The 16,389-nt window shown below is 43.2% G+C and overlaps 1 protein-coding gene across 1 annotated transcript; it reads right to left on the reverse strand.

Annotated features, from left to right (window-relative positions):
• Positions 1–396: 396 nt before the first annotated feature.
• Sostdc1 (sclerostin domain containing 1) lies at positions 397–4,636 on the reverse strand. The gene is made up of 2 exons (XM_075947636.1): positions 4,346–4,636; positions 397–1,836 (listed from the first exon to the last, which is right to left on the reverse strand). The coding sequence occupies exons 1-2, from the start codon at positions 4,548–4,550 to the stop codon at positions 1,418–1,420; spliced, it is 624 nt and encodes a 207-aa protein (XP_075803751.1). The 5' UTR covers positions 4,551–4,636; the 3' UTR covers positions 397–1,417.
• Positions 4,637–16,389: the final 11,753 nt, after the last annotated feature.

The raw sequence follows: 16,389 nt of genomic DNA on the forward strand, positions 1-16,389 counted from the left end.
TTTTTCTGTGGTTTTGGAGCCTGTCCTGGAACTAGCTCTTGTAGGCCAGGCTGGTCTCGAACTCACAGAGATACGCCTGCCTCTGCCTCCCGAGTGCTGGGATTAAAGGCGTGCGCCACCACCGCCCGGCGATCCAGAGAACTTTTAAATGTAGTTCCAGCCCAGAACTTCCGATCCACCTCTGATGGAAACCTTTCAAGGCCCTCTCCACCAAGAGATTATCCATCTGAGGTGCTCCCTGCAGTTTACCCCTCCCCCTCCCCTCTTTTAGTGCAAAGAGCTCTATCACAGCTTGAATGTGGGGAGGGGAGCAGTGGTCTGGGTTTGGGGGCGGGAAAGCTCAGGACTTACTAGGCCCTGATTTTGATCCTCAGTAGCAACAAGGAGAGCCCAGTAAACTTACAACTTTATTTTACAATGTTTGCAAGCATGTACCTTCTCATACATGTTAGAGGCAAGGACAGTAACATTTAGCCATGTTTATAATTGCTAAGAGAAACCAATGGCGTTAAAGGTCAGGCCGCCTCTGGTTGTGTGGACTAAATAACAAAGCGTTGCAAATTTCTGCTTCGCAGAGGGCCATGCTACTGACAACGTTTATGATGAAACAAATATAAGGAGACTAAAATACTTTACATATCTACAACATGTATTTTCATATTCCTAGACCAACCACAAATCATATTGGGATACATTTAGGTACATGAAAAGGCTTCAAAACATTAAAAAATTAACATTTTGAAAAAAATCACATGAGAAAGCTCATTAAATAACAACATTGAAAAATAAATAATCAGCTTTCCTTATTAGCTGCTGCCATGCATTGCTGCTGCTGCCTGCATTGCTGCTGCCGCCATGCATTGCTGGCATTCCATTCCAAGAGAGGTCGGCATGCAGGGTATAACTTCACACTGAGACTATACAAAGCTACGGGGCTTATTTCTGAAGTGAAATGTCACAGGGTTTGCCTCGCTTTCAAAGGACACTAACCCCTGGCTGCCAAACTGTTCCCACGAAAATTACGGGAGAAGCCCTTTCTGGAAGTGTTTTGTGAAGATACATTTTTCAACGAACTTTCGTGGTTCGAAGAGGGTTGGTTTGGGAAGGGTAGGGTGGGCTAGGGGATGGCGCGTTTAAAACTGCCAGCTGATGGTTTTTAAACAGCATCAGGTGCTTTTTAAGACCGGAGCCAGCCGACAGGATGCCTGGCTTTCGCTGCCAACTGTACTCATTACATCTTGAGAAACTTGCAAAGGAAAAACTAGTCCCAGAGAAGGTCCCAGAGAAGGACAGCCTGCTGGGCCTGATCAAAGCAGAAAGCGTCTACTTCGCTTTCAAGTGAGAAGAGAGCAATGGCAGGCTCGCGTCTTCCAAGCCCTGAAATCTGGGTAGCAGATGCTTTCTCGTCAGTCCGGTTCTAGCTCAGACTGTGCTTGCTGGATTTGCTGGCTCTCTTCCGCTCTCTGTGGTGCTGCTGGGCGGGTTTGGCGGGCGACACGCTCTCGAAGTTGTGGCTGGACTCGTTGTGCTGGCGGGTGTACCGCTTGCACTTGCAAGCCGTGACCACCGTGATCTTGTAGGTGCGTGTGCTGCCATCCTGGCACTGCAGCTGGATTCTCTGGGTGCGCGTCTTGTCGTTGACACACCGCCACTCCTGGGAGCTCCGTCGGCTCCAGTACTTTGTTCCGTAGCCTCCTCCGATCCAGTTGGGAAGCACCGGCAGGGGCAGGCACTCGCCCGCGCACACTAGCTCCTTCAGGGGGCTGATGCTGGTGCACTGGCCGTCGGAAATGTATTTGGTGGACCGCAGCTCCCGGCAGCCCACTTGAACTCGACCTACAGGAAAGAGGACAGAACTGCATCAGAGACAGAAAGCAACTGAAGGTGTTTGGGGTTCTGTGCTTGTTTTAAGTAGTTTCCAGTGGCTATATATATATTCAAATTGCAGGACTGCCCTAAGTGACTATGTACTTTGTTTTCACAGAGCAAGTCTGTGGGAGGGTTGGAAGACACTTTTATCAAAATGACCAGGCTACATACAGTCTGACTGCTTTTGGAGTTGGGGGGAGGGAGGGAGAAAGGGTCTCGTTCCTTTCCATGGGTTTCATTAACTGATTGTTTATTAAAGTATTAAAAGTCACATTCTCTTAGTCTCATTCCCAACAAGGGTTCCTTTCACTCCTGTAAATATTCTCTCTTCAAAGAGTGCACTTTAATGTTCTCGTACTCATGGGTCATACTGGCTAATGTCTGCAAGTGCTTTTAATTAAGTTTTTCAAAAAAATCTCTTGAGAAAATGTGGAAAGTATTTAAATGCTGTGTACAGTGCATATGTATGCTGTAATATTTTATTTCAATTATAGAATTCAGCTGCACAGTCATACATGCATATGGCTACAACCATTGACATTTTGCATATCAAACTTAATAACTATGTTCTAAACATAAATTCCCAAGCTATGTTTTAAAAATACAAACAGTAAAATGTTTGAAATGCAAAATGCCACCACAACTCAATATTTAAAGAATATAAAAGCCCCTAAATTAGGAACGTATGGTTGCCATAACAACTTGGCTACATTTCCATGAATTTTATGGCAGAAAAATACCTAACATGTCTGATTTACAACTGCACAGGAACCACAGCGTTCATTTCCTGAATATCAGGCATGGACAGCTTTTTGTTTTAGTTATTTGGATTTGATAAGTATGTTCTCTAATTGGCTGTTTCTGGTCATGTGCCTGAGTAATTAAAACAAAAATTAATCCTAAAAATATTTGAAGTTTTCCTGCTCATTCCTTTGTTATCCAAATGAGAACTGCTTATGACAAACTTGAAAAGAAATCAAGGCTTATTAACCAGGAAAAAGGCTTAAAAACAGAGGTTGATGAACTGTCCCAACCACAACTATTAAAAGCTGTTGAAGCTGTTCTTGTGACTCCTGCAAACAGTCTCAAAGTGCCAGGGAGCCGGGAGTTTTGCTCCATTTCTGCACCCCAGAATGTCTGAGGTAAGGCTCATAGCCTCAGGGAAGCACAAACACCCGTGAGTGTATCCATCTGCGCTCACAGGGCGAGCAACAGCTGGGGATTGAGATGAAAGGGTTAACGGGTTGGCTGGACAGTGTGCTGGCCTTGCCTGCTTCTGACTCCAGTGCACCTTCCTGCAGCTGCCTTAGGAATGCACCTGGAAAGAGACAGCAGTGATTTTGACTTGCCTGGCTTTTGTTCCTGAATGTGTAAGATTGGGCATTTTTGTGGTGACGTTTCTCTCACTGGCAATGAATCCTCACCACACCGCTCAGTAACTCAATACTGATCAGACACTTCCTGTACCCTGAAGTCAACCATCTCCTGTCAGTAACACACTTTGGTTTTCTTAGAGAGGCATTACCAGTCATATTTGCTTTGACTTTTCAAAGGTCAGAAAAACTCTTTTTCATAGTTTAAATGAAGTTTAAGGAGGAGGGGCAAATATTTGGGTAAGGTTTCCTGCACACTGTTCCTCCTGTCTTTCTTCAAGTTGATTGCTAATGTGAACTCTTTTAAAGGAAGAGAATAAAGCAAAAGTTAGGGAAAGAAGTTTTGAATACCTGTAACTAGTAGTCCCTTGGCATGTCATTAAGGAAACGGAAAAGGGGTAAGGAAGCCCTCCCTGTGCTAAACATTAGCATACTATTATTTGAGATCTCCTGTTACAAATGGACACGCAGTCCTTCACAGACACAGACACAGACACAATTCCTTCAGTTTGACCTGCTGAGGAAAGAATTTTAGAAAACCAGGATTCTCCAACCTGTTGTTGTATAGACCTCTCCTCACAGCGAGCATCACCAAATCCACACACCTCTCCGAACTAGACATAGTTGAGACATTTGTGGGAATAATTTCACATTGCCTGAAAGCTCCCTTTCATCCTTCATGAGTCCCTACACCTAGTTCTACTTAGTTACCAATCAGTCACCTCACCAAATCTGTACACGTTCTGAAAGGAACAAAGTGTAAGACAACATGCGCTTAAACGCTGCAGAACAACACTCTAAAGAACTCTCCTTTTGCAGAGTTTTAAAGACGCAGCCGCTTGACGCGTAGACACGTTTGTCTGTGGGTACTGGGCAAAGCACATCTGTGCTTGCCTTATCAAGCCGCCGTTTTAATTACGTTAACTCTAAACTCACTAGCCAGGGAAAACGCCAGCCTACACAGGCAGTAGATTGCTCCCAGATTGTTTAGCAACATTTCACGGTAGTATACAATAAAACCATTCTACAGGAATGGGAGCTGATGCTCCCCAAAGGGATTAAAAAAGAGAGAGAGAGAATCTATACAAGTAAAACACACTTACTGTTGCGATCCAGTCCAGTGCCACTGAAATGCCTGCCTCCATTTCTGGCTTGATTCAACGTGCTGTTGCTGCTGGGGTGTGCAGGAACAGGTTTAACCACATGTGAGTACAGGATTTCTGTGGCATCATTTTTAAAAGCCAAACAGTTTTTCACGAGGATGCATATCAGGGGGATGAGACAGAGATGACTGGCGGGGGGAAGCATGGTGCGTGGAGGAGTTGCTGGGCTGAGGAGCCGGGTAATTCTCTCCCCCTGCCTCTGCACTATTGACTGTGGAATGCCTCCCCAAGGTTCTCTTTATATATCCACAGAGGCTTGGCGTTCATTCAGGTGTAAAGTTGTGTAGAGCTCCAGAGTGAAAACACAGAGAAGGGGTGGGATCCCTACATGACCCTGCAGAAGAATTTTACCAATGGAGAAGAAGGCTGCAGAAGAGGAGGAGCTTGCTACACAAATTGCCTAAGATCTCAGAGTTGGGCTTTACTGGTCTGAAGCTGAAGCCGGCAGGGCACAGCTCTGTCACAACTGCCACACGCCTCAGCCCTGTCCTCCCTGGAGCCCGGCTCATGTTCAAGTGCAATGGAAGGCAAAATGTATTGCTGTCCACATGGAGAGAGCACATTTGTTTTGTTTTATATTCTATGCTTTTGTTCTGTATCCCCTCAGATTTGAGAAGACTTGGGGCCCGGAAGAACTTCTTCCCCAATTAGTTGGAAGAATCCATGTGAGTTTCCCGTAGTGTGGACTTGTGTAAAGTATTTGTTTAGTTAAATATGCTTTGTCTTTCAAGGGAAAAAAAAACCAAAAAACTTTTCTTTTGCCCTCCCTTTTCCTGTAAAAAGAAAGGCCCAGAGCTAAAGCCTGCCCTCTGGACACACTTAACTAACGCTGCTTTGATCTGCATGAACTACTGTCCTGCGAGGTAAATTACTGCCAGGGGTTCTATGCAGGGGATAATGAGCAGAACTCTGTTTGAATTAGAGTAACTAATATCATTTTTCATCTTGAAATATGCCAACAAGATTTAGCATTCAGCGTGTCTCTTGTAGAAATCCATTTCCTACATATTATCATTCGCCAATTCAAAATAGTTCTAGTCTGTTCTTGGGCTGCAGGTCCGGGTTGTGTTTGCCTTCATCAAACATTCTTTTCCACTCCTTCCCTTGGGTCTGCTGCTGGAGCAGGAGCAAGAGTTGTTGCTTCTGTCTGAGCCCCTTTCTTTCCACCTGACACCGACATCCATGATTGGGTTGCTGATCTTTATGAAAAGGGTCCAGCGGGGTGACTCAGCAGGTTAGGGCGTCTGCAGCCCAGCTTGGCAGCCCGGGATTCAAGCTCTGAAACCCAGGTAGTGGACTGTGAGTGGACTCTGGGGATTTGTCCCCCAGCCTCCATGTGTGTGCTACGGCATGGGTACGCCTGCACAAAGTAAATTATTTAAAAAGAAGAAAAACTGTTCCACCTAGCTAATTAAACATTTCTACATATTTTAATTGCTTTTTCAGTTATAAGCCCGTCTTAGTCATTAGTGTGGCTATTAGAAAGACATCTTAGTGACGTGTACCTCTCTTTTTATAAGTTTGTATAGCTACTATTTGCCACCACCCCGCCCTTCACTCTTCCTTAACTCTGTATATCAACAGTGGCACCTACTGACGTTTTGGAACAAGCAGTGACTTACTAGGTAGGCACTGCCCTGTATCCTTAATGTGATTTTTGGCTTCTACCCTGTAGATGATGAGCACCCTCAGCTACAATGAAAATATCTCTAGTACTGCCAAGAGCCTCCCAGCAAGTATCCCCAGTGAAGAACTACCAACCTTCTGTCCATGTGTCTTTGTAAAAAGAAAATAAACATAAGAGTAGAAATCTAAGAGTTGAACAATAAAGGGATGTTGTTCTTTTTCTTTTTTTCAGGATAAATCTGTACTGATTTTTATTTAGAAAGGATGGCTGCTTATCCGATAGAGACAAAATTATTCATGGATAAAGTGATACAGTGTCTAGAATAAGTGTTAAAATTAAATGGTAGGGAGTAATTGGGAGTGTGGATGTTGGCAAATTCGTATGTGTTGAGGGCTGTCAGAATGTGATGGGAAGTAGTCTATTTACTCTTACATGTGTTCAAATTTCATAAAATAAAAAATTGAACACCAGAGCCAAATGATCAAGTTAATGTATGATCATTAACTCGGTTTCCCATTACCCTGTGTTGTGACTTATTATAAAATTCTTCCTGGAATTTAATAAATCAGATTATTCTGTGCAAGAAAGGTTATATATTGAGCATCCTTCGGAAATAGCATGAATTCTTGTCCTACATTAAAGGACTTCATGCTAATTCCACAATGTTCATAGTAACAGTTGAGGCAATGCCTACAGGGAGCAGGAGTCGAAATAACCCAGTCCTCCCCAGTGGACTCTGTTGTGTGTCAGAAGCAGGAAATGCTTTAGTTTGAATTTAATTGTCCAGATGGATTACCGACTGAACAGATTAATGTAAATCGTGAAATCTGCTTAGCCTTTTGTGTTCTGTACACTCCGCTTCGGACATCATCTCTGCAAGCAGCCAAACGAGGAGGGGAAGCAATGTGGTTGTGTATACTTACAAGGAAATGCAAAGTTAGCCTAGGAAACTAATCTGGTAAAATAGAAACAATTATAAACTTAATATTGAATGGGTATTTAATAGTCACTGTAACCCATTCTTTTATTAAGAATCACTATAAACATAAAGCAAAGAAAACCAGCCCACAAATCACAATCCCAGACAACCTAGACAACAATGAGGACCCTAAGAGAGACATACATGGATCTAATCTACATGGGAAGTAGAAAAAGACAAGATCTCTTGAGTATATTGGGAGCATGGGACCTTGGAAGAGGGTTGAAGGGGAGGGGAGAGATTGGGAGGGGAGCAGGAAAAAAAAATGTAGAGCTCAATAAAAATCAATTAAAAAAAAAAGAATTACTGTAATCTACAGATTTTCTGGTGGGATTACAGATGCAGATGTTAAACATCACCTCTGCCTCTTCTTCCTTCTCAGGTCTTCCCACCGTCTGTTCTCCCCTTTCATTGGAACAGCCTTACTCCTTCTTATTCCTTGATAAATACCTTTTTCCTCAAGTCCTGCTTGGGCAGACTAGAACTTGACCTTTTGCCCTGTACCCTCGACATCTGGATCCAGCCTCACATCTGCTGTTCTTGAACAGCAGGTCGACAGGCCTCATGAGTGAAGAATCATTTTTTTTTATTTTATGAGTATTATGGGCTATGGGAAGAGCTTACATATTCAAACTACAGGAAAAAACCTTCAACAAGTAAAAAGATGGGTAAATGCTGGCTGCAGCCAACACGGAATGTGATACATTCTTTCTCTTGACATTCACAGCCTTGTATCAATCCTCCTTGCCTGCCGATAAGATGCACCTCCCAGACTAACTTTCAGTGACTATGAAATGAGATACGAGGTCAGGTGCTTGAAAGATGGTGGCTCCTGTCTTGCTCACCTGTTCTAGGTCTCTCACATCCTGGCCTAGTGGAAACCAGTCCGCATGTGAGTTGAGCCCAGGAAACCAGGAATGGAGACGCTCAGATAGATGTCCAAGGATTCTCCCCGTCACCGCAAGGGTGCAGTTGGGAGCAACCCCTTACAGGCCTTCCTTTAGATGAGACTACAGCCTTGGCTCCTACCCCAAGTGCAGCCTGGTAAAAGGTGCTGAACCAAAAGCATAGATAACCAAAAACCACAGAGATAAGACATGTTTGTTGTTTTAACTAATTGGGGTGGGGTAACCTGTCTAGTATTGTGGATAGAAATAGCAGTGTGGTCAGTAAGTCACTCTGTGACTCATGCCAGGCCTTGGCAGCAACATGTTTAGAGCCATGAAACACGGCAAGTGCAGTTTTCAGTAGGTGAGCTTTGGGGCCTGTCTTCTACTTCCTAGCTGACTCATCAATATCGTTCAGCTTGTCTTAACTGAGTGATAGAATTTCTGTTCAGTCAGCAAAGTGAACAGGCAAAATGTGTCATAGTAACTTCCATGTTCTAATAATATTGTCTCTCGTGCAACTCAGATTTTTATTTTGAATATTCTTTTAGCAATCACAATTGCTGCCATTTTCAATTTTATAGTTAGATAATACTTCATTCCATAAAGTATTAAATAGACTATGTTCCTGCACTTGAGACCTATTTCTGCCATTTACAGTGCTTATAAACTTAGACATGCTGTCTTTACTAAAATTCTCTGCCAATGTCTTAATCTGTAAACATTGCCAGACTGACTTACCACAGAAAGAAAGGGGATAAGTCCCCATCTAAACTGTAGCACAAAATCAAACACAGAAAAAAATGTAAAAAAATCCCCAAATATGATTCCAAAAGTAATGTTTTCATTATAATCTTCAAATTACAAATGTGACTTAAAGACAGGAGAAGTCCTGAATAAACAGTTTTCCCTAGCGTAAGGTACAAACAAAAGACAAAGAGGAAGGAGAGTGTCTGCCCTAATGAGCCAGGTAATGGGGCCTGACCACTTGTTTTCTTCATCTTTGACAAAGGGAGAATTGAAACAAATGTGTACATAAATATTCATTGTATTCAAGTATGATCTACATCTGCAATTTCATGATCTTAATTATTTTCACAGGGTTCCAGTTAATAGAATTCGTTCGTCAAAAAAGTGAAGAACCCTTGTAAGTTTAGGGGGGCAGCAAAATGAACAAATTTAGGCTTTTCATCCCTTTATAAAGAGAACAGACTTGCTACTGGCCCTGTCTTGATCAGTCATAGAGGAATTCTGTTCCTGCTCCCTGCCTCCCTAAGAGCTCGCGTGTTGGCTTTTCATTTTCATCGACCTATCTTGCTGTTGTGCTGGTTTGGTCATGCAGTTGTCCAGGCTGGGCTATAGCTTGCCATCCTCCTGCTTCAGTTTGCCACGGTCACCACAATCAAATTTGTCACTCGGCCTCAAATGCGGTGGCAGGCATGACAGCCAAGCCCAGGAGACCATTTCATTCTCTGCCTGTCTGTGTTAAGGGGGTTGGCCCTTTCCCAATGGGAGACTCGGCTGCACTCAGAGGGAAAAGGACACTCTCCTCCACGAGTGCTATCAAACCCTCTGGCTTCTGCCGAAGGAAGCCCAGGAGTGACGTCACCTCACCGCCTCTGCTGGTTGTCTTCTTAAGTTTTAGTTTCTTTAGATTCTTTAGAGTTTGGTGTGGATGATGGTCCCCCTACTTTTAATGAGCCTAATGGAGATACTAATCACCTAGATGACTGTGCATAAACCATGACCTGTGTAACCCATTGAAAAACCCAAGTGAGTTTTCCAAATCCAACATGTGTATTGCCAGTCAGAGCTCTGCGAAGTTTTCAACATTGACATTGGGGCTGACGAGCCCTTTCCTCTAAAATGGGGAGGCTGCCTGTGTATTACAGAGGGTTTAATAGTACCCCCAAGTTCTGCCTACTGCACACCAATTACACGTTCCCACCCAGAAGCCTCACAGGCAAGCTCTAGAATGGAGGTTAGGTGAGCGGGGCTTTGCCTTTCATTTAATTGCACATATCAGAGACAGCAGTAAATTGTCATGCCACTGCCATTTGCTACCTTACGCAATAGGAATTAGTGTCCTCATCTAGTGTACCCAGACCCTACCATAGTTAAAATAAATTTGAGCAAGGCTAACAGTGTTAAGTAGCCTAACCCGAGTGATTGCTGAGAGAGGGAATTAGTTTTGTTTCTAACAGCAATCCTAAAAGAATATTTCACCAGAAAGCTTGAGAGAAATGCAAAGCCTGGAGTTAGCTCAAATGCCGCAGGTCAGAGCCCAGGAACCTGTGTTAATGAGCTCTCCTTTTTTTTTTTACATGTGACTGTTACAGATGTGTTGTTTAATAACGCACACATGCTTCCATTACACTGGTCTCTCTCCAGACCCAGCTGATTCCTGTATTAACTATGCCTGTGATCCAGGTCCTTCCACCAGTCAGGCAGAAGTTCAAAACCCCAGCTCAGTTCCTTCTGCTGTATTTACCCTGCCTCAATCCTAGAAAAGCCTAGATTCCTTGTTGACTGAATAACCCTCCATGCCATGGGAGTGCAGATCCAGAACCCTGACAGAGCTACCTCAGTGCTGTGACTCCTAATTTGGCATCACTATCAGGTTTGCTGAGAAATCCAAGCTCACCCAGGTGTAGACAAAAATGCTTTGATCCCCAGGTTTTGGTTATTGCCCACAAGCCCTAAGGGCACCCCACAATCAAGTGGGCTCCCAGCCCTGGCAACATCCAACATTTCTCCAGGAATACCAGCAAGCCTCATGGCAAAGCTAAGTTGGTAATGACCTTACGTCAGCAGTAGAGACTTAAGATTTCAGTCAGCACAGTTGAAGTTCCCTGAAATACAAAAAAATAAAAAACAGAATTCTGTAGAGGATTTGGTGCAACAATATCACGTTATTTTCAGAAAAGAAACTAGTGTCGGACTTCCTATTTTTGAGTACAGTATTTTTCAATGAAATCGTTTTCCCTCTACTTATATACGGATCGAGCCCATGGTGTAGGGTTTCTCACACCTAGAAAACTCTGCAAAGGGGAACTGATAAGGAAGGCAACGATTGCCTACACAGATAGGAATGTAGACTGGATCAGATCATGACTACTCCAGTAGGTTTGTAGGTTTGGACATCTGAACATCACCTGCTCAGTGGCACGAGTCCCTGATGGGCACCCGTGATTATTAGTTTTATCTTCATGATTGGAAAATCACATAATTTCCAACACGCCAAGTACTAGAAATTTTCCAGGACCTCAGATCCCCCTTGTCCTTCCCAGCAACTGCTGACTTCCTTGTTCCTAATGTGAGCCACTCTTGATTTCTGACAGCAGTTGTTAGCTTTGTCTTTTTAAAAGATTTGATACAAAATAAAAGCTGACTTTCCCATTGTTGTAGAGTTTGTCCTTATATGAACTCTCCCCAGTTTATCCCGACTACCACAATAAGCTGAGCAAAACTTGGCTGCTTTGAACAGTGTTGCTGTAAATACCCCTTCCCCTGGAGCATATTGGAATGCAGTTTATAGTTTATGTATCTAGAAGTGAAATGGATGAGGTATAGGTGATTCGATTTTAGTACATAACGCCAGAGTTTTCCAGTAGGCCTCTGTTCGCTGAAACTTCTGCCTATCTTCATTGACTTGAAAGAGGAACAAGAACAACCTGATGCTTTGGGACTCTAAATGTAGCCACGCTGTGGAAGGTGCTTAGGGGAGGTTATGATAGGACGGAGTAGCGGAGGTGTTGTAGGAAGAGCCTGGGTGATGAAGAGCAGGCCCCATAGTTGAAGGAGGAAGAAGCCTAGGACTCTGGGGAAAGGACCAATGGAGCTAGCTTGGCAGGTAAGTAGAGAAGGTGACAAAGGTGGAAATAGATTTTAACCCGGGGTGCCTGAGAGAATGAGCCATGGGGAGAATATGACAGGGCTGGAAAGAGAATAAATAGTGTAGACTAAGTCGGGAAGAGGTTACTGTGCTGATGGGCACCCAAGAGAGTCAAAGAGACAACTGGGAAAAGGACTTGAGAAATCTTTCTAGGCACTAATAAGACTTCCACTAGGGAGATATCCTTAACATTGCTATGATAGATAGATCTTGGTATAAAACAAAATTGTCATATGGTAACCATATAAGACTTTCCTTTATATTTTAAAGTCACCTAAATATGTCCCTAGAGTTTTCTGACTCCCCACTGTCAGCAACCCCAGGAGGGTGGCCAATTGCCATGCTATGTTTGTGCAGGCTTATAAAACAAATGGCTTGTGTTTTATGTGAAGCCATAAATAACATGAGCCACTCAGGGCTTTTAGCTCAGATAGAACTATCGGCCATGCTCACTTTTTCCATCACTGCTTACCTCAACCGTTGTCATAACTTCTTAACTCGTCTTCCGCCTTCTGTTCCAATCGTGCTAAAATGCTCCTTCTGGAATGAACTTTTAAAACACACACCTGAACATCTCTTCAAGAAATTCATTATTCCTCTTACTTACATCAAAAAAAAAAAAAAGAAAGAAAGAAAAAAGAAAGCAACAACAAAAAAATCCTGTCAGCCAGCTTCCCCCATCCACTCTTGTCTGCCTCCTACTGTGTTTCATCCGAAGAGGCATTCTTTTTTTTTTAATTTTTTTTATTGATAAAAGAAGAATAAAGAAAAAAAAACAAATTTCCACCTCCTCCCAGCCTCCCATTTCCCTCCCCCTCCTCCCACTCTTCTCCCCCTCCTCCCACCCCTCTCCCCTTCCCCCCACTCCTCTCCCCCTCCCTCTCCAGTCCAAAGAGCAGTCAGGGTTCCCTGCCCTGTGGTAAGTCCTAGGTCCTCCCCCCTCCGTCCATATCTAGGAAGGTGAACATCCAAACTGGCTAGGCTCCCACAAAGCCAGCAGATTGCGTAGGATCAAAACTGCATGCCATTGTCCTTGGCGTCTCATCAGCCCTCATTGTTCGTCGTGTTCAGAGAGTCCAGTTTTATCCCATGCTTTTTTGGTAACAGTCCAGCTGGCCTTGGTGAGCTCCCAGTAGATCAGCTCCACTGTCTCAGTGGGTGGGTGCACCCCTCGTGGTCCCGACTTCTTTGCTCATGTTCTCCCTCCTTCTGCTCCTCATTGGGACCTTGGGAGCTCAGTCCATTGCTCCAGTGTGGGTCTCTGTCTCTATCTCCATCCATCGCCAGATGAAAGTTCTTATCCAAGAGGATAACTATATGTTTTTCCTTGTGTTCACCTTCTTACTTAGCTTCTTTAGGTTCGCCAATTGCATTCTTAAACTTACCTCCTAGTCAGTGCTCCTGACCATCCCATTGCAGCCATTGTTTCTCGTGTTGGGAACACATTTCCTCCCAGTGAATCACCATTTTATAATCAGAAGTCTGTCTCCTGATCCTTCGTTGTATACATATACATATTTCATCAAACAATATGAAAGAAAGACCAGGAGAAAGGGGAGCAAAGACAAGCTTTTCTAAACATGGGGCATATGGATTTGAGAATTTTGTTCCATAACCATATAAAGATAATTATTTTAATAGTAATAAGGCTGAGTGGCTTGCATTTCCACCCTTATGTACAAAGAACCACATTTATCGTGAATAAAATCATTAAACAATTAAAAATGAATTGTTAAAATAAAAAAAGAAAGAATGCAGAGTTTAGCATGGACTAATGACTTACTTTATGGATCTTGAAAAGGAATGTTGCTGTAAATATTCAGATTTTCTAAAGAAATGTCATTCTTACTCCTTCCACGACAATAACAAGAAAATTGGCATGTTTACTTAATACCTAAGTGTCCTTAGAAATTATTGATGAAATACAAAAAAGCTTTTGTTGTAGGAAAGAGCCACATAGACCCTTCTTTCAAAGCTGTGAAGATGCTGGGGAGATGGAGCCATGCTGAAAGCCTGTGTGGTTCTTGCCAAGGACCTCGGTTCAGGTCTCAGGACCCACACGGTGGCTCCACACCCTCCAGCGAACATGTCACCCTCTGCCGGCCTCCTCAGGCCCCAGGCATGCACACGATACAACTACATGCATTCAGGCCAAACACAAAACATCCAATAATAAACCTTTAAAAAAATAAAAAATCTGAAGTTTCAAAATGTATTTAAAATAGTGCATGTATATGCCGAAAATGCAAATGGTTCATTAAGAGGAAGGATAAAGCCCAGCTTTTCATATCCTTCCTCCAACTCGGTCTACAGAGATAATCACAGCAATGAGCTCATTGTGCTGATTGCCAACGATATTTGCATTTATAAGAATGTGACTTTTTTCTTTTCATGCAGATTATAACATATATTTTCCTCCAAGTACCCCTTGCATTTATGAAACTACATTGAACATTTTCTTATATCAGAACATTTATTGTATGGATGAGACATAACTTATTGATCTAGCTCTTTATTATTGGATATTTGGAACATTTCCAAGTCGTTTCATTCATAAATCTAACAGAATATTCATTTAATCTGCTATGTTTTTATTCCAGGGGTTTTTATAGTTTCATGTTCTAGTAACTGGATAGAGGAAAGGTTGGGAATAGGGAAGAAGGGTTAGGCCCTTGGTGAAAGATGAAGCCATACCTGGTCCCTGACATTGGCCCTGACAAGAGGTGTGGTGGGTTGAGTTGAAATCTTCCATACAGGCTCATGTTTCAAGCATTTGGTCTCCAGCTTGTGCTAGCATTGTGAAGACTGTGTAGCGGTCCTCGGGGGCAAGGTCTGCCTGTCAGAAAGAGGTCATCAGGGGCAAGTGTTTGGTGGTTGTACCTACCATGGATTCCAGTTTGCTTTCTCTGGACTCCTGGTCTGCAAGATGGAAGAGTTGCTGGCCCACACTTCTCCCCAGCCAGGAATTCTGTTAAATCCCACTGGCGATGATGGAGCCACAGGCCAAAGCCATGCGTACCAGGTGTTTTGTTACAGTATCTAAGACAGGAGGCCAGGCTTCCCAAGGGATAGGAAACACATTCATCAAAGATTCCAAGAGCACAGGAGGCTGTGAAGTTCCAGCGCCCAGAACTCTGCTAAGCTTGTGGGAATGCACCAATGGGGGGCTGCCGACCAGTGCCAGGCAGATTCCATGGGGGAAGGGAACCGGGCGAACTTTGTGAAGTCTTTGATGAGGGACCAGGGATGGAGGAAAAAGAAAATAAAGGCCAGGGTACTAAAATAAATTTATTTAAAATATAACAAAAAGCAATTCGGGCTTTCTGCATACTTATACTTCTAGACTAGAATTCTCGAGCTTTGGATCTTTGGGATAAAAAATGTTTACTGTCTTTTGGTTCTATTATTCATTTAGTTTGCATGAGTGTGGGCACACACGTGCCACGGTGAATGTGTGAAAGGCAGAAGAGAGGCCCGCAGAATCAGTTCTCCCTTCTGCCATCCAGGTCCCAGGGACAGAACTAGGGTCATCAGCCATGGAGGCAATGACCCCTAGAGACTGCGCCATCTTGCCAACTGAAATTCAGACTTTAATTTGTACCCTTTTAAATCATAAGAGCACAGAAAATTTACATTGATTTCAGAAAAAAATGCATTTTCAATAGTGCTCCTTAATATTGACCATTATTTACAGGTTCAATTCTTTCACCTTAAAGATTTTTAAAATCCTGTGGAGGCACCAAGTGTCAAGTCATGACAATTCATTGTCTCATGTCGATGTACAAACCTCATGTGTGCTCTGATGTGCACATGGACAAGTAAGATTCAATAGTTTCTTTGGAAACAAGCATTTTTCTAGAAAGGCAATGCCTGAGTTGTGACCATTGTTTTCTTCTTTTTATCCTTGACTTCATCTTTAGCTAGTACTCCTAGAAAGATCTTCTAAGGTCTTACCATTGTTTAAGGATGGGAAAGATTATGTTAAATAGAAACCTTACACAGTTTGCCAACTATTCTCTGACTAAAAGGCATTGATTAAATTGATTTAAACAAACAAACAAAAAGACAAAAAGGATCTTCAAATGTCTTATGGCTTGGACATTTTTAGATCAAGAAAAAGTTCATATTGTCTTTGGGTCTCCTTCATCCTTGTATTTATAACGCAGTCAGGGCTGTCAGCTGCCAGGATTTGGGAAGGTCAGACTTTGCTGACAAACAGCCAAAAAGGATCTTGAAACAGGCTAGAGAGTCCACTCCTGGCCAGGACATCACAAGCTGTTTAGTGGCCATCGAAATGTTTGCCTGGTTTTGCAGCGATGCCATACTAAGCAGTCCCAGGAATCTGGCTAGCTTCAGAAGTCGGACTAAACAAAACACAACTGTGCAGGGCCACACCCTAGGGTGACTGTCTCTAAATACCTTCCGAGTCCCAGGCTGAAGCATTTGAAAGCCCTGTGTGCCTGAAGATCGCAGCTCTGTGAGACTGAGCACTTAAAGACAACCGGAAGCACAGCAATGTCATCGACGGGGCTCTTCCTGTGCTGCTTGGCCTCCCAATTAGAAAGGTGGCTAGTGTACATGATAATTACAACTCCT

This window comes from Microtus pennsylvanicus, chromosome 14, assembly GCF_037038515.1.
Source record: "Microtus pennsylvanicus isolate mMicPen1 chromosome 14, mMicPen1.hap1, whole genome shotgun sequence".
In the NCBI taxonomy this organism is placed as follows: Eukaryota; Metazoa; Chordata; class Mammalia; order Rodentia; family Cricetidae; genus Microtus; species Microtus pennsylvanicus.